General features: G+C 43.8%; 1 protein-coding gene across 1 annotated transcript in view; it reads left to right on the top strand.

The window, feature by feature from the left end:
- Window positions 1-3,219: 3,219 nt before the first annotated feature.
- Window positions 3,220-19,738, top strand: part of LOC126483707 (probable 3',5'-cyclic phosphodiesterase pde-5) — a 794,749-nt gene continuing 778,230 nt past the window's right edge. Inside the window, exon 1 of the mRNA XM_050106800.1 lies at window positions 3,220-3,291. Within this exon, the coding sequence (XP_049962757.1) occupies window positions 3,258-3,291 (34 nt within the window). The 5' untranslated portion in view covers window positions 3,220-3,257. The remainder of the gene's footprint in view (window positions 3,292-19,738) is intronic.

Below are 19,738 nucleotides of genomic sequence, written 5' to 3'. Positions count from 1 at the left end.
CGAGTCCACAAATTCTTTTCACAGACTTCGTCTTCGCTTGCGGGAAATATCCCGTGTCCGGAATGAGGAGCAGTTGAGTAGGTATCTGATGAGGAATAGTACGGGTAATTAGGATATCATCTATCGCACCAATAACGAGATATCTCTTGTCGATCTGCACACCAGGCGATGATTGTGTCAAAAACATCGCAGATGACACACAACTTGGTGTCTGCAAGGTGAATTCCGTGAAGGCGTGACCGGCATACTTGCTTCCCATTGATAGTAAGGTACCATGCACACTGGACGTCAGTGTGAAGATAAGGAGCGCACACAGGTCGCCAAACAGCTCACCAGTCGACGTGGGGACGCTTCCTCTCAGCCACATTCGGTGACGTTGCTGCTGAAGAAAGCCATAGATCGCCTCCGTGGATGACAAGTGCGCTGGCATTATCACAGTACGGATGTAGCTCAGGCCGAGGAAAAAGTGGTGGAAGTAAAAGAAGGGCAGGGGAACGTCCGAATACTGGATGGATGCTGAGAGAGAGAGTGTGGTGCAAGGGCCTCCAGCATCAGACTGGTAAGGCACGTAAGACAAAGGCGTCACAATACCATGTGAGATCCAATGAAAAGGGCTATCGCTCTGTCAGGCACACGATACAGACCTAAACCGCCCCTGAGGGTCTCGTGCCTTATCTTGAACAGCAAGCCGTGACAAACAAATGAACACAATGCCGCTAGTATATGGCAGGCCTCGGATGGCGGAATAAGAAGTGGCTGTGCCACGTAGGGGATACGTGACGCCAAATACACATTTACGTATTTTGTCCGTTGCAGAGGATCGACTGCTCGTAAACGGTGATCTGAGAATCAAGCTCGTAGTGGGGAAAATAGACGCCAGCAGTTGAGGGCAATCGTGCGGCGCAGATCACTTGGGAAATCGAGTCCTAAGCATCGTATAGTATCAGCCACACGCAAAGCAGCAGCGCTGTCTGCAGCAAGCTTCGCACCTATAGCCATGGCGCTCGATTTGCAGACGTTAAGGCACTTACTAGAAGCTACGCCGTAGGTGGTCACTCATGGCTATGGCTTCCTCATCTCAGCACCGTCACGAAAAAGATGACGACATCGTCTATATAAGCAGTGTAGCTGAATATATGGTCACAAAGAGACATCCTAGAGAGACGCTGTCGGAGGCTGCAGAGCAACGGTTCCATGACGAAAACATACAACAGGGCAGAGCGCGAGCAGCCTCGACGCACTGATCGACGTATTGAGACGGGAGGAGTCAGACGGCCATTGTTGAGTGCACAAGACGTAACTCCACGAAGGAGAGGCATTACGACGTTGACGGTAGTAGCAGGGTGCCCCATATTGCAGAGCATCCCTCCCAGGTAGTCGTGAGCGGCCCGCTCGAACGCCTGGTTGAAGTCAAAAGGTGCCAAAACTACAGGCATACGACGGGCTTCAACAAGAGAGGTTATTTCCCGATAGTGGCAGATGGCAGTGCGGGTGTTATTAGCACCTCCGAAAGCAATTTAATCGGGGGAAACCATGTACCGAGCCATCCGTTTAAGCCGCGCAGCCAACAGCCGGGTAAAGGTCTTTGTGTCGCTGTTGAGTAACGTCGAGGGGCGGTAATCGCATATCCGTGAGGTACCGCTTGGCTTGTGGATGGGAGTGAGGAAACCATCCAGAAAACCGTCTGGAATCAGCACGATAGGTGACATAAGGCCCTGACAAATTTCCGTCCTAACTGGCGCCAGAAGGGGACGAAATGTACGATAAAACTGTAGTGGGAAGCCGTCAGGGCCAGGCAACGTGTTCATAGAACCTGGCCGGATAGCATCATAGACTTCGTCCTTCGTGACGTTAGTAACCAGATCGACTGTCCACGGGAACCGAGCGAAAGGAGAGTCTGGAGACCGTCGTAACGATGGCAGGGTGATGACGTTGTACAGAGTACAGCATAACAAAATGTGCATGGAGGGCAGACCCTATATTCCGTTTGGTATCAAAACGCCGGCCATCATCGGTCGTAAGAACATTAATCAAAGTCCTCCGACGGTGGTGTCGTTCCGCTATCACATACGTAGATGGACGGTCCTGCACCTCTAACCCGTCGTGTGTGTGTAATCTGACCATAGCTCCTTCAAGGTGGAGGCGAGAGAGGGATGTGAGCTGTGCCTTGGCACGACTCACCAACTCCCAGTGCTCTGGCGAATACGACATCATAGTATATTTCCAGAAAATGGTGAAATATAATTCCTGAATTTGTTGCCGCCACGTTGCAGGCACCCTTCTGTAACCAACCGTGGCTTCGCGGAGGGCAGGCTTTGCACAGGGCGCCCACCAACACAGCGCAGACTGACAGGCTCACGGCGTTGACGACAAGCTAGCCAGTGGTCTTGATGAGTTGCCGGCAGTCGGGTGGACTAAGGTGGATTGTGTTCAGTTTCCATGGTCCATGGCCGCGCCACACCTTTGGCGGCAGAAGTTGATGGCGCAGATATATGCGTCATGGGTAGAGAACGCAATAGGACAGACTTCAACAGCCTGGACCCCACTGATAATATCGCGGGAGATGTAAACACGATCGAGGCGGCTGGAAGAATGACTAGTGAAATGCTTAACCCTCGGACGATCGCCACAACATGTCCCCAAGACTCCACACTGCTGAGATGCTGGAGAATTGTCGCTAGCGCCCCGCACGGAGGGTGACGTGGTAGTTGGTCTTTGGGTGTGTGGATGCAGTTTAAATCGCCTCCCGTGGTCGATGCAGCCTACCGATGCTAGGAACGTAGGTTTGCCTTTTCTTAATCTTTCTTCTAAGATGAGTCGTAAGGACAGCATTGCCTGACGTGTTCCAATATTTCTACGGAATCCAAACTGATCTTCCCCGAGGTCGGCTTCTACCAGGTACAACGATATTGTGGTTGAGGAATATGTTCTGCAGTCGTGCGAAAGGTGAGCAAAATCCATGACTCCCATTGTATGGCGGGATCACTTGCAGGCATGCAAACGCGCCATGGATCAAAATGGCAAACGTGAAGCAGTGGCCACAAAGGGACTGATTTGCTTGAGGCGTTGCGAGACAGCCCGGCGCGGTGCGGCGTGGTGTTGCCTCTCCAGATAAGCGTCGCGGGTGTTTGTAAACGCGGTACGCGCGCATGCGCAGAGGCCGCGCGGCTGATAGCCGTCCGCGCGGCGCGGCCAGGCGCACAGTGGTGGCCCGGCGCCGGCAGCGCACGCGACGGCCCAGCCGGCAGGCGGCAGACATGTGGAGCGCGCTCGTCGCCCGCATCTGGCGCGGTACGTAGCCGCCGCACCCAGCGAGACGCCACAACCAGTCAATGTTTCGTGCAGTTGGCGACGTACACGGGCGTTAATTCGGCTCAGGCTTAACTCCGTATCCATGCATCGTGCACTATCTACGTAATCTCCGTGTTGTTTCAAACACAGAACACATTGCTCATACACGGTCAACGAAACTCATCAGTAACTCTATTCGCGGGGACGGCAGCTTCAAAGATCTCGCCGGTTTCTGCAGAACACAATTTCTTCTTGACTTACTTAAACATATTTCAACATAATTGTGCCACACTCCGTCTTCGTTTCATATCCGAAAAGTGCAAATATTTTGGAACGATTATAATTTGACGCAAAATTTATCGTACACTTCTGTTACTGTCGTCTTTTTTTATACCTTAACGGTTTTTTTCCTAACTGTGAAACATCTTACTCATTTAGCAGAGTAGAATGTCATCTACGTTTCCATACTGAGTTTGCTGTATGAGAACTTTGTGGACATATTTAAAACTTTTCATAAGGCTTTCTACTCCTCGAGCACACTGAGTACCACCCATGTAAACACATGTACAGCTTTCGTTCAACTTCATTTTCGTATGAGCAACATGCGTGGATAACACAGTCAAGACAGAGTCGTGTTTTGTTAAAAGAGGTAGACTCAGTTCCTGCCTATAGGCAAAATCAACAACGTTATTTATTTTATCCATGATGTTTTGATGATGTAAATACTTCAAAGAGGTTTCGGATGTGTGGAGTTCATGGTGTTTTTGTGAAATGTTGAACCTGTTTTATATGTTGTCAGACATATTACACGAAAAGAATCCCGTATCATATTAAACACATACATTCTTTCATAAGCTACCACAGTATATTTTGTGATACGTATACCTTTTTCCCAAATTGTTAGAGTTCATAGAATATTACAGAAAACTATGAAGTTCACTGTGCCTAACAATAGATAACGTAAACAATGCTGTTCATGTGAGAATGAGATATCAAAATGTTCGGCAAAATCAATAATATTGAGCAGTTAGGTAGCGTTCATTTCATGTAATTTAAATTACATGTTATCCTCTTTAATTTTGAACAAATAAATGTGTCCAAGACAAATTTATTGAAATGTTGTGGTACTCACGTGTAATTTGGTTTATATTTGTCTGTAATATGAAACACTTTTATTTGTTTATAATAAGGAAAAAACAAAGTTTTTACACGATAAGTGTACACTGCTTTCAAAACTATGCTTCTCCCCAATAAATTTACGGACATTGATTTTATTTATAAAACGAAATATTGATTGGTTGTCACGTTCCTTTTGTCATTCTTACAATACTAAAAACTAACGCAGGTATTCATGATGATAAAATAATTTTTTAGTTAACGTATGCACAATGAAAAAGTCAGTGCCTTATCGATTGCCTATATGTGCACTTATATTTCTTTTGAAGAAGCCTGATGTTAACGTTGCTCGTTCTCGCCACGTTACAAGAATTCCTACAAGACTTTTCAGGAACTTCCGGGCTTGTTAAGAAGTTCGAATGTTACGTCCCGTAGTATTAGAAACCTGTTATACTGTGTGTGTGCGCGTGCGTGTATGCTTGTGCGTGTGCGTAATGCGCACGTCTTCTAGAGTTCATGATTTACTTCATGTTTCAATAAAACGCCAGAAACTGAATGCAACATCCATTCTTAGAGAATATTATGAAAATTTAGACTAAATGTAATTCTAAATTAGGAATTTAAACAGCTTAGTGTCAATGATTTAAAATATATGTTGCGCGGCATAATTATCAGAAAATAATAATAAAATTACTTGATACGTATGATTATCATTCAACAGGCGTTTGTTATGCTGCGTTGTGATGTCAATTTTTATTCTATATTTTAGGCAGGACACCGCATTCTCGATTACAGTGAATTGAAACGAATATACACATGTTTTTTTTTTTTAAACTTGAATCAAGGAATTCGAAGAAAGAATTAGTAGGAAGGAAGTAGAAAAGCTAACATATCACCCTCTCGGTATCTGAACACACAAAGGCAGCAAAATTCTAATACCGAAGGAACATAATTCTTAAAAGAAGACTTTTGAGAATACCTGGAGACTGGCCAAACAGCATAAATTTACTGATGTTTTGCCTATGTTATTTTCTTAGCATCTATACACAAACGAGCTTCAAGTTTGTAGCAGTCCCGAAGTACTGACATTTTCTTTAATATGTATTTGCATACACGCAATCTGTCTGTTTAATTTTACCTCGCTTTAAAATGTGCGCTTCGCGGTTAATTCAGTACCGTAAAACTTTAATGGACACTCAGTTTTAATACACTGCTGCCGATTCGAAACCAATCGAACCTAGAAATCATACTTCGTCGGGATTATGACGACAAGCGGGGTGGATGCGCCTTGCCACGGTTCGCGCGGCTCCCCCGTCGGAGGTTCGAGTCCTCCCTCGGGCATGGGTGTGTGTGTGTTGTCCTTAGCTTAAGTTAGTTTAAGTATTGTGAACGTTTAGGGACCGATGACCTCAGCAGTTAGGTCCCATAGGAACTTACCACCACCATAGATCATTCTGCTCCAAAACATATTATGTTTTTGTAACTAAAGCTTTTGTTTCTACGTTACTCGTACTCCCCGGGAACTATATACTAGCTTAGAGTACATTTTCTTCTTTGACTGTTTATTGAAAAATCGGAACTCCATCACTGGTAATGTAACAATCATCTTTGACACTGCCGTATCAGAACAGTACTAAGGTACCGTAGACGTTTATTGTGAGTATAGTCCTTCCTGGTAGCAGAAAATTCCGTCCTTCTATCAGGAAAATGTGATGTTTCTCTTGACCATACTTCTACGAAAATGAATACTCAAGACTTATTACCGACGATACGCTGCTAATTTTGGTATGTAATACTACACGTCCAGCCCATATTTTTTAGTTTTCCCGTGATACTGATCCGTGCTATCACGTACTGTTACACAGTAAAGATGGAGCAAGAAGAAAGAAAGAACGAAGGAAGGAAGGAAGCAAGATTAGAGATTAACGTTCGTTGAAAACGCAGTCATTAGAGACAGGGTATAAGCTCGCATTACGAAAGGGTGGGGAAGGAAATCGGCCGTGCCCGATTCAAAGGAACCATCCCTGCATTTGCCTGGAGCGATTCAGAAAAATCACGGCAAACCTAAATCTGGATTCCCAGGCGTTGTTCTCCAGAATGAGTGTCCACTGTTGCATACCACGACGAGTAGGAAGAGAAATCATCAAGTATCCAAGTTAGCGTTTCACGCCCACGGGCGACGACGGTGCATGCTAGTGCAATGGCGGTTTTAGCCACAGGTAGCTGGCTATACTCGTGGTGTTCGAAGAAATGTACATCATCAGTTCCTGGCCGACGACGGAAGAAACGGTTGCGTCACAGACTTCCTGACCACCAGACTGTGTGCCGTTGTCTTGAGTCCCAAACATCTCCACAGAGTTTCACTGTGGAACGCGTGTCACTGCTGATGATTCGTCAGCAGAGAGGGGACGTAGTTACGAGTACGCCTTGATTCTATTCGAAGGCAGCCATCTGTATGGTGATTTTCCCCCTCCCATCGCCCTTTCTTCATCAGGTACATGACATTACGCTCTATACGCCTTAATCGCGGTTGTTTACGTTAGACGACAATACTACGAACAGGAGACACTGCAATAAGCGAAATTTGTGGAGCTAAAGAGAACCTTTAAGACTGAATCAGTTCGCTAGATTACATTTATATAAACAGTCCCATACTAAATTCATTAAATGTAGTCGCAGTTGCGAATATGGACAACTTTCAGCGGTAGAATGCAACGACGACAATGAAAATTTGTGCCGGACCTGGGTCCGAACTCAGATTTCTCTCTTATCGCGAGCGGTCGCCTTATCCGACTTGAGGCCAGATCCAAGCTTATTTGACGTCAACCATGCTTCTCATAATGTCATTTACTTCTTTTACCTGCTGTAGATGGGCCAGATTTAACTCTGAGAATCTAGCGTTCACAATAACACGTGCCCCTCACCCCTTCAAGATCGTGGGGGGGGTGGAGGGGGGGGGGAGGGAATGAATGTAGTGGCAGAAAATAAACAGTGTTAAACGCTGCTTTACTTTTTTTTTAGGTGGTTTATGTTGTATGTATCATTCAAATGGATAAACTGATTCTGAGCCGTCTTAAAATTGTTTGTTTTGAATAATATATCGCTACAGGTTTCTTTGGAGACTGCTCCTTAGTTTCCGCGTGAACAATTACAGACGAAAGTACTGCGAAAATATGCGAAATGGTTAGGAACGATGGTCGATTAAAACTCCTCTCTTCGTCGGGACAGGCCTTGGAAGGCCGAACGTCACCGACCGGCCGCCGTGTCATCCTCTCAGCCAAGGGGCGTCACTGGATGCGGGTACGGAGGGACATGTAGTCAGCACACGGCTCTCCCGGCCGTTGTCAGTTTTCGTGACCGGAGCCGCTACTTCTTAATCAAGTAGCTCATCAGTTTGCCAACAGCGCTCGGCAAACCGAACGGTCAGCCATCCAAGTGCTAGCCCAGCGCGACAGCGCTTAACTTCGGTGATCTGATGGGAACCGGTGTTACCACTGCGGCAAGGCCGTTGGGATGGTCCAGACATCCAGTCCACGAGCGGCGAAAATCTCCGGCCCGTCGAACCCGGGCACCTTCGGTTAGCAGTCCGCCGCGCTGACCGCGAATAAAATTTTAACTGCCGGAACGTTAAGACAGTTTTTCCTGGAATGCTTAAGGGGTTCTTCATATTTCCTTTCAAAGGGTTAAAAAATAACTGGAAAATACTATGCAGGGCTGCTGGACGAATTGCATGAAAGAGAACTTGAGAAGCACGCTACATTGAAGAAAAAAAACAGTTATCAGTATATTGAATCTGTCCACAGAGGAGCTATGATAATAGCTAAACTCAGTAATATGAAGTACAGTTTCTTGGTACACCCACCCTCCTCACCAGATTTGGCACATTCTGACTTCAACTTCCCCAAAATTTTGTGGTTGGTAATCTTTTGTGTCAGGAGGAAGTTATGCCAACTGTAGCTGTGTATTTTGCAGGCCGTACAGAAATACGAGTTGTTGGTGTAATCTACTTAGAAGACAAACTTGGACCGAGAAATTTTATCTGAATGGATATAGCGAGCCGGCCGGAGTGGCCGAGCGGTTAAAGGCGCTACAGTCTGGAACCGCACGACCGCTACGGTCGCAGGTTCGAATCCTGCCTCGGGCATGGATGTGTGTGATGTCCTTAGGTTAGTTAGGTTTAAGTAGTTCTAAGTTCTAGGGGACTTACGACCACAGAAGTTGAGTCCCATAGTGCTCAGAGCCATTTGAACCATTTGGATACAGCGATGAAAAATTAGTGGTCGCCTTTCCTCAGTACTCAATCCTTCCTCTGTTAAGGACATAATTTTTCACATTGCTGTCGTGCGTACAGCTGACAATACTTCGACGTCTTATTGGTTGGACGTCTCCTACTAATTCGCGCTCGATCACAAATCATTGAGGCTCCACGGGAATAACTAAACAGTCAATAGATAGGAAAACGCCAGCGAAGAATTAAATTAGCTTATCAGTGTGTTTCTCACGGGAATACATTGGAAAAAGAATTAATGTATATTAACTGACTTAGTCTGCTTCATTTTACTGATAGTCAACTGAGACATGCTTTACATGACCGAGCTAGTTAATTCATAGTTCTGCGTCGGCACTCGATTCCGAAGTAACCGGTTCGAATTCTGCTGATTGAAGAAATTTTCACCTCCAGTATTTGGCCAACTTGGGTGGGAAAGGTGATGGTGTGAAGTTCATATGATCAGCAGCCTTTGCGCCAATGTTCTGTATTAAATCAGGAAACCCCGTCCAATGTCTCATCAAGTGAGAGCATGTGATACTTTTGGTGGGGATCCGTTCTAAAGATGGGCCCGTTAAGCTCGGCGACCCAGTTAGTACTTCAAAAAAATGGTTCAAATGGCTCTGAGCACTATGGGACTTAACATCTATGGTCATCAGTCCCCTAGAACGTAGAACTACTTAAACCTAACTAACCTAAGGACATCACACAACACCCAGTCATCACGAGGCATTAGTGCTTTCGGATAGGAATAGGGTATGTGCCGCCACCAGGTTTCAGCCCATCGTACAACATAAACATGACACACAGTATACACTCCCATTTTAGTCACGTACAGTCAAGAGGAATACTTGAGACACGACTCTCATACACCGCGTAGGAACAGCGCATTGTGCGCCCAGAATGATATCTCTTCCTGAAAATGCGGCTCAAAAACCACTCCGCGCCTCCCAGCCAACTATGCAGTACGACTCTCTATTTTACGTAGACCACATGCAGCAAAAGTTTTCCTCAAGGAAGTGGGTGATTTGTGCATTTTAGTGTTAAAGCTAGCACTAACAGGGAAGTCAGAGTACGGTAGGAGATTGAGCGAAGAATTTAGGTGGAAAGCAAATTATACTGTTCTATTTCATTAGCTACAAAAATGATATAAAAGGACAAAGAGCTAACAAAAACTTGATAAAAGGACGTACCAGCAAGTCCGAATCATCTCTCGATAATGTAACAGTAAGTCCTCTGTAAAAGACAATTACAGAGATGGTGGAACTGCAGGATCGGTTCATAATTATGAGGGGAATCAAGCGAATACGAGACAAATGGAAAGAAAACAAGTAAACTGTTTATGATTTCAAAAGTAATCGCGATAACCGTCAGCACTTATTTCACTGTGAGACAAGACGGTCAGCGCCTTCATGGACAAATCCTTGCAATTGCCTACGGAACCATGATTGTACCCTGGCGTGTATCTCTTTGTTCGACGCAAATCGGCAAACAGTATTCAGGGCTCCAAAAATACGGAAATCGCATGGGGAACGACCGGGACTGCATTGACGATGTGTGAGGTCTTAAAACCGTAAATTCTATAGCGTAGTCGAAACAACGTTTACAACATGTGGGCAGACGTTGTCCTGCAAGTCACTAATGCCATCCGTCTGCATTCCTGGGCGTTTGGACTTGATGACACAGCACCTCAACTTTTGGAAAGTGTCAATGTACCGCTTGCATTAATTCAAGAACGCCATAAAGTCGAAACGGCCAGGAATGTTGACGGATAGCATCATTCAGTTGCAGGATAATGTCCGCCATCGTGTTGCCAGGGTTGTTTGGACTACGCTGCAGTAGTTTCGCTGGGAAGCCCTTACACATCCTACATACAGTTCCGATCTCGCCCCCAAGTGGTTTCAGTGTTTTTGGAGCACTGAAGGAAGACATTTGTGGCCGTCGATCTGCTTCTAGGGAGGAGGTGCAGCCTGTGTATAATCAAGGTTCCGCAGGCGACCGCAAACATTTCACCATGAAGGCATTGACCATCTTGTCTCACAGTCAGATAAATGTATTAACAGTTTTGCTGATTACTTTTGAAACAACAAACAATTTATTTTTTATTATCCTTCTCGTATTCACTTCCCCACATATACGGCTACATACGAGAAAGAGGCAGTAAAAAAGTCAACTAAACTGCTTGTATTAATACTTCTAATTTACAAGAACGGCTGTGTTCTAGACTTGTGTCAAACACTTTGCCGTCCGCACGTCTCGTACAAATTTACTCGCTTGACAGCGCTAATTCGGATTACTTGGCTTGTCGCTGGCCGCTTGTCACCTTTCCGTTGATGACAGGCTTCAATCACATTGACCTTTGCGCGATTTAATTTTTCCAGCAATCCTCTAATTTGCCGTATCGTTCCACAAAATCGAATTTTCTTTTCAAGTAACTTCTTTGCAAGTTCTACACTGTTATGATAATTATCCTTGCCGACGTGATACCACTTTCCATAAGATGTCAATAGTTCTATCACTGTTTTTACCAAAGGTTGTCCAGCGGCGGAATATGTATTGAATGAGGAAATGTATCCCGTACTCGAATCACACAGCATCCGAATGAGTATGCCATATTTCGTAATTTTCGACAGGTTATAAACATTAAAATTTAACTGTCCATGCCAAGGTATCATTCCTTCATCAATTGAGATGTTTTGACTTAGATTAAATGTTTCTTTAAACTTTTTGGAAAAATAATCAATTACGAATAGCACTTTGAAAAGCCGGTCGGCGTTATCCGGCTTATTGTTGTTGTCGGAAAAATGTAAAAATGACAATATTTGTCTGAATCGGTTGCGGTACATCGTTTTACAAAATATCGTTGTATCTATCAACGGATTCATTGACCAGTAAGCATCGATCCTTGCTTCTTTTTACAATTCCCGTAAGGATAGCAAGCCCAAATAATTTTCTAATCTCGTGTCCCAAAAAGTAGACAAATCTGTCATTTTTTTATCCAGTTTCCTTCTATTGCAATTTTGACTGTAATACTTGTTGGTTTCGTTGCAAATATATTCAAATAGATCGTTCCCAATATATAATCATACGATATCCACGACGCTCTGTGTATCTTTGGGAAATATGTGTGGACCCGGAGGTTCTTCAAATTTATTATTGGTCCTCAGTAAACCATAGTCTGTTATCTTCGTCTGATTCATCCGAATCAGTTGGGAATCGTAGCGTTCGCCGAATTCTTCTTGGACGTATTTCGCTATCTTCCGACGATTCTGCTTCATTTTTTTTTTATATGTATGTCCAATTTCTTCTTCCCAATCGGCCAAGTCGTCCGGAACGCCAGACAAGACGTCCGCGCATTCATCGTAAATAACCGTATCGTCTCTTTCGTCTGCGATGATGAAAGTGCACAAGTACTTATAAAGACAGAAAACAACACCAACAGAATGAAAAAGATACTAAAGTGCTGTCACCGGCCACTGCGCGGTACTATGCTCACGACACCTCTGTGGTGTCGCCGGCCGCTGAGCGATATTATGCACACGACACCACTGTGATGTCGCGGGACAGCAAAGTGTTACGTGATGCAATATTAATCTTCCTCTTCTGAAAATGGGTGCGAAGCACTTCACAGTCGAAATGACTTACGCGTTTGCCAGTTCTTTTTCTACATCTGCTGGAATGTTGTTATAGTTGCTCTGAAACGAACCCCTTTAAGATCGACGAAACCCTTGGTCCTTCTCCTTAGAAACTAGCGGAATACTTGTTTGCTGTTGTGAGAGGTAATGTGCCAATGTTTAAGTTAGACTGCAACAGTGGTCTCCTCCATGTGGTTGCAATATCCTGCTTATGGAGTAAGTACGAATGTGCGACTCTACTCGTTAACAGCTATTGATGCCGACAGAGACCAGTATTTTAGACCCAAAACACCAGCGACAATATGGAACGCAGACAAACAAAGGAAACATAAAACTATCATACTAGGTTTTCCATATCTTTATCCATACAAATATATTTTGAAGCGCGAACTTTTTAAAGTCTGTCGAAAAACATCTATCCTGGTAGTTCATGAAAGCATAGTTAGAGATATTGATTACATAGACGCCTACTAAACCACAACGAAGACAATGTGCGGACCAGTTTGACCATGGAAAAGACATTCAGCTACAAAATTTGTAAACCGTATGTACAATTTAAGAACATGTGAACATACATGTGCCGAGGAAAATTTTGACGTTTACTGGACACCAGTCAGTATTGTATCCTTTCCCAGTCTACTAAATACGTGAAACATACGTGCTGATAACAGTGGAATATGCTCTATTGCTCCATGCATCGTGTAGTGGTTGTAATACTGTAGTAACATAAATGTATCTTTACAAACTCGAGATTTTCTAAAATTGATGCTACAGTTAACAGACTACAAGGTCATAGTTCTTTACTACGATGTTCAGTAATGACAAGTGTAAACGATAGTGAGTTCGCAGCCAGCCACACGCATCATACATTCAAACACTCAAATATTTAATCAAAATATCCACGGGTGTGCTGCCGGTCTATAGTGTCCAACGGGCACAATATTTCGGCGATCATACATGTCGCGATCATCAGATGAACTGACGCACTGAGCTCCTGTGAACGTGCCGGCACGGAGATCCGTACGCTATGGCTGCTCAGAGGAAACTGGGTTCGGTCGCGGCGGCGGCCGATTTAAATACCCTCCGCCCGCGGCGCGCTCCCTCCGCCGTCCGCGCCCCGCGCCACGGCCGCGCGGTTGAACAGATTGCGACGGCGTCTGAGTTGACGTCGGTGTGATGGCTCTGTCCGCCGTGGTCGTCACAACCAAACGTTTGCTCGATTTACTCTTGATTAACCCAATCGCTGGTTCCCAAGCCTTGCTAAGATTATAGCCACAGTCACGGTTTATGAGGTCGTCATTGGTGCGAATTTCGATGGCCTCTCTAACAATGCTGTCCCAGTATCTCGACGTCTGTACCGGAATCCTCGTGCGTTCATACTCCATAGCGTGATTTTCCGACAAACAATGTTCAGCGACCGCCGACTTGCTCGGATACATCAGTCGAGTGTGCCTCTGGTGTTCACGGCATCGATCCTCGGTGGTACGCATCGTCTGACCAATATACGACTTGCCACATTGACACGGAATCTGGTACACGCCGGCCTTCCTCAAACCGAGGTCATCTTTGACGCTCCCCACCAGTGCACGAGTTTTAGTCGGAGGACAAAACACAGTTCCGACCCGGTGTTTCTTCAAAATGCGGGCGATTTTCCCCGAGAGTGCGCCTGTATATGGAATAAACGCCTACCTCCTCCCTCGTGATTTCATCCATCTCCACAGGTTGTGATGTAGTGATTGGGCGGAGAGCACGTTGAATCTGTCACACTGAGTACCAATTATTTCGAAATAGAGGTCTCAGATGTTCCAATTCCTGGGGTAGACTCTCTGCGTCAGAGATAGTGCGCGCCCTATGTACTAGAGTTTTAAGTACCCCATTTCTCTGTGAAGGGTGGTGACAGCTGTCTGCGTGCAAATACAGATGAGTGTGCCTTGTCTTCCGATACACCCCATAACCTAGGGTGCCGTCAGCCCTTCTCTTGACCAAGACGTCAAGGAATGGTAATGTACCCTCCGTTGCAGTCTCCATAGTGAATTTGATGTTGGGGTGTATGGAGTTTAGATGTGTAAGGAAGTCAAGGGGTTTATCCATACCATGTGGCCAGATAACGAACGTGTCGTCCATGTAACGGAAAAAGCAAGTAGGTTTCCATTCGGATGACGACAGGGCTTCCTCCTCGAAGTTCTCCATGTACAAATTCGCTACCACCGGTGAGAGTGGGCTACCCATGGCGACTCCCTCCATTTGTTCGTAGTATTCACATCGACGTCATCTCAGACGCCATCGCAATCTGTTCCACCGCGCGACCGTGGCGCGGGGCGCGGACAGCGGAGGGAGCACGCCGCGGGCGGAGGGTATTTAAATCGGCCGCCGCCGCGACCGATCCCAGTTCCCTCTGAGCAGCCATAGCGTACGGATCTCCGTGCCGGCACGTTCACAGGAGCTCAGTCTGTCAGTTCACCTGATGATGGCGACATGTATGATCGCCGAAATATTGTGCCCGTTGGACACTGTAGACCGGCAGTACACCCGTGGATATTTTGATTATCAAATACGCCGGGAGAAACTCAAGAATCACTCAATGAGTTACTTACCGCAGCTCCTCTGCAGACGTTTCAGATGCGTAAACTATCTCCGTTGAGATCACGTATAGATCATAGATCACGGACGTAAGAAATCAATGAAGTAAAACTGTAAGAAACGTAGGGCATCTAATATAGCTGTTTTCACTGAATACGAAGGAAAATAAAAAAAAAACACATTTTCAGAAGCATAAGTGCTCTACGCTTCTTTACCCGATGCTCCTATGAAAAGAAAATGGAAAGAGGATGTAACAGAGACAGAGTAGATTTACTAACGTAATCATAGTTTAACAAAGGTTTCAATGCTACTAACATACCATTTAACGCTCGCATAGAACTTAAGAGATAGTATATGCAACAGCACATCGGTTCGTTTAGATCATTTTATAATTCACTCTACTATAAATTAGAATGTGGTTGAAATCAGTTAAAAGATGTTTCACTGGTTGTAAGAAGATGGTATATAAGTGCAGTGCTATTCATGAAAACAATCTAGCAAAACCGTTCTATACTTCATTGATAATTACTGAATAAATGTAAAATTTAATTGAAATAAGAGCTGCGAGAACATCATAACGAAGAAATTGGGGAGTACAACTAGCGAAGCGAAAGTCATTACTCAAATGAAATGTTCCACAATTAACCGGGTGGATGTACAACAAAGTCGTATGGGGAGACAATAGGTTGAAAATACCCTGTTCAAAGTAACAAAGGAAAAAAATTAACAGTCTGTTGTCCTAAAGTCAATCTTATGAAACTGACGTGTCTCAAAGATGTTATTAGAGAATCATGGAGACCAGTAACAAGCTAAACGCTTTCGAAGATTTCCTCAATGACATTCTTTTTCCTGTTCACCCTTCAAATGTATTTTGATTTCTCCTTCATTTTTTGCCTATTGAAGAAACTTCTCGTATTTTAGGTAGGGATTCAGGTTCAGGATTGTATTGAGCTTTGTCTCCTTATAACGAGCTTGTATTCAGAGTAAGATTGTGTTACTAGCTTGAATGTTACGTGCATATCAGTTATTGAAATATGTCAGTTATTGAAATATGTCAGAAGCTAATAGCGACTTTATTATCTCGGATACATTCCTCCTGCGATTTGAAGGTTATCATTTTTAAGACTGACAAGAGCTTTCTTTTGGTCTTTCTCATGTAAAACAAAATTAAAGGTGACAGAAACTGAAGACAGCAGATGGTTCAGCGTCGTTAGTTAATCTGAAAGTGGTTCTGTGCTTTATTCGTTACGTATATCGAAGCTCTTTAATGGTAGTGTTTTAAATATTAGCCATATTATGAAGTACGAGAAATACTGAAACTGGTAACAGTGGTTGCGATATGCTTTTTGGGCTTCCTTATCTTTTAAGATGTGCTTTTTTGCGGGATCGGCAGGTATTACTTAAGCGCGTAGTCATTCACCTCTTTGACGTAAATATGTTAATCACCACGAGTGAGAAAGGAAAACTGGAAGATATTTATAAACAAAGTTGGTAATTGTTTTCAATGTCGGAAATACAGTGGTATCACAGTTTCTACAACGACGCCTGATGACTGCTAACAGGTGTAGAAAATGATGCATCAGCCAGTTCGTTTGTGTAGTTGTTAACTACGAGGGCGTGCTAGAAAGTAATGCCTTGCAATTTAAGTGAACCCTCTTACAGCTATTAACATAGAACAAACATTTTAATGTTATGCTGCCTAAATTTTCACGTCTACACATTTGTTTCTTGACATAGTCACCCTGGTGACGAAAACATTTCTCCCAAGACAGACCAGTATGTTGATACCATCACTGTAGAACGTTTGACTTTGTTGCCGGAGCTACAACCTCATCTCTGCTTGCACCGCTTCGTCACTACCAAGTGAAGTCCTGAAGATGTTATTTAAGTTTTAAAAACAGATGAAAATCGGAAGGGAGCGAGTCGGGATTGTATAGAAGATAATCGACGAAAATGCGTGCAATACGTCAACTTGTTGCAATGTCGTAGCGCTTGTGCGTGACTTGGCGTTGTCGTGCTGAAAGAGAGGGTGCTCCATGTGTGGACGAACTCTTCGAATTCGAAGCTAGAGTACAGCACCTTGTTCCTCACTCACCGTCATGTTACACGCTACAATTCGGAGACATCTAGCGGCATATGTAGACATGTTAATTAATTTCTCAAGGTCAAATAAGGAAAGGACAGGTGCTTTATTTCAGTTTCTCTAATAATGCGCGACATCACCAACAACTTTCATCTTTGCACAATTCAGTGCACGTTTAAACAATACGGACACAGATTTTGATCAATTTACTTTACGACGATTCCTTGTCCTAAGAACCAACGGCATTGTAGATATATAGTGAGATGAAACACGATCTCTGTTATACACCTCATGTCTGAAATCTACGATAAGCAATTACTTCTCGGCTGTTAAAAGTCTGGCCGGCCGCTGTGACCGAGAGATTCTAAGCCCTTCAGTCCGGAACCGCGCTGCTGCTACGGTCGCAGGTTCGAATCCTGCCTTGGGCATGGATGTGGGTGATGTTCTTAGGTCAGTTAGGTTTAAGTAATTCTAAATCTAGGGGACTGATGACCTCAGACGTTAAGTCCCATAGTGTTTAGAGTCATTTGAACCATTTGTTAAAAGCCTCCAGCCATGATACAGTCTCCACTTTACCACAACGTAACAGAGCCACGTTTGTTTTATTTAAAAAGCCTTAAGAGTTTACACATAAGAAGTTAGGAGGCATTACTTTTCAGTACGCTCTTGTACAGTCATACATCGCAGCCGCGAGGAGCGCAAGTATTTACTTTCGATGCATTTCACTATCTGAACAGTTTCTTCTTTTTGCTTTTCCTGTTTATATTTTGTTCGTGGAATCCTAGTTTAACTCTTTTTGATTCTTTCTTATTTGCCGTACACTCTAGGCCATTAATATGTCTTCAGTAATTAAAGATTTCTCAGTGTTTGATTTCGCTGCTGCTATATCTCGCTGTGTTTCACAAGCCGAACAAATGGTTCAAATGGCTCTAAGCACTATGGGTCCTAACATCTGAGGTCATCAGTATCCTACACATAGAACTACTTAAGCATTGAAACGTCCCCTTTGAACAATTTTTCATCACTGTGCTTAAACTGACACACAATATTTTTTAGCGCAACGCAATCTGACTTTCAAAAATCCCTACGCAAGTATGGCCCTGACTAACATTAACCTATACGTTTCACAAATCACTTACCACACAAAAATCTTCGTTACTCGAACTACTGCAATACAGCGAGCGCCACTACTGCCAGCTAAATAAAAGATTCAAACTACGGAAGGCACTAACTAGTAATAGGCATAGTTAGCAAATGAAAGATTTTGATAGAGAACAAACAATGTATTTACCTCAATAGTGTTCAAAAGTCATAATGCACATAGCAGTTCATGACATCCAGGCTCACAAATTTCAAAACTCCGCCATTTCTCTCCCCACATCCACCACTGCTGGCGGCTCACCTCCAACTGCCGAACGCTATGCACTGTTAACATCCAGCTGCCCAACACTACAATGGCAGACAACAATGCAAACTAGCCACAGACTGCACACAGCACAGCCAGTGATTTTCATACAGAGCGCTACGTGGCGTTACCAATAATAAAACCTAAACAGCCTACTTAAATAGCCCCCATGCTTCCCACAAAAAAATTTTACAAATTGTTTTGGGCAGTGTCCAATACAGATTTGAAAAAAAATTTTCATAATTACAATAACAAAGAAATCAAATGCACACACTTATTGATACAATGTTGGTCAAAGTCCATAAAGACAGTCCTGATCGTTCATCACAGTAAAATTGCAGTGTTTTTCTCAAAGTCTCGGCAGTAAAAGAAAATGCACATGGGAGTAGTGGATTTCCATGCAGTCTTGAAGAAGTAGCGGTGTCCTTCCAACGGAAAGACAGTGCTGACTCTCGACATGCAGACAGGTAATGGGCCACAACAGAGGAAACCCACAGCAGAGTCAGTCGAAGTTTTGAAGAATATTGGTAGGTAGGTCATCACAGAGCAGACCACTGTAGTCTTGTTCGAGATTACGGTATTGGTGGGCCACCAGAGGTGCAGACCCACTGCAGTCCTTGGTGTTGGTGAGTCATCAAAGGTGTAGACCCACTGTAGTCCTTGTAGAGACGGCCAGCAACCATCTGTTGCGACTGTGCAGGTACACAATCACCATCGAAGAGTCTTGTGGACAATATAGCAAGTCCATAAACCACCACTTGCGCACTCACAAAAATTTCTTTTGAAATGTATTTAGAACCAGCAATGCTGTTATCCAGTCCCTTGCTCAATTATCAATACACGTGCAAGCACTAACAGTCCCAGCTTTTCACATACTGCGCATATATTATGCCAACAGAAACGTGTGCAGTGAAATGATACTTAATTTGAAGAACTGGTAACAATTACAATTTGATAACATAAAAATACAATAACAAAGGTACAAAATACATCATTAAAGAACATAACAATACAGATAACATTTGTAGTAACACAGGCTTTACAAAAGAATAGAAATAAACATATACATCAGTGTTACAAAAATAATGACATAAGGAAATACATAAAAGATCAGAATAACTTTTGAAACATCAACTTCACACATGAGCATTAAAACAGAACAGACTAAATAATGTCTAAACATCTTTACAAAGAAAATAACATATTATCAGAAAAATTCTACAACATAACTCTTATTAGCTAAACACATTAAGACAGGAAAAACACAAATTCACATAGTGTAATAACACAAAAATACAGGACAGGGTTTGTTTTCAGTGTGACATTTGGTACTGCAGTCCACCCCAAAACTTCATTCCATA

This window comes from Schistocerca serialis, chromosome 1 (assembly GCF_023864345.2).
Source record: "Schistocerca serialis cubense isolate TAMUIC-IGC-003099 chromosome 1, iqSchSeri2.2, whole genome shotgun sequence".
NCBI classification, from domain to species: Eukaryota; Metazoa; Arthropoda; class Insecta; order Orthoptera; family Acrididae; genus Schistocerca; species Schistocerca serialis.
Note: the sequence above shows the minus strand (reverse complement) of the source record. Positions and strands in the feature narration are given on the sequence as shown.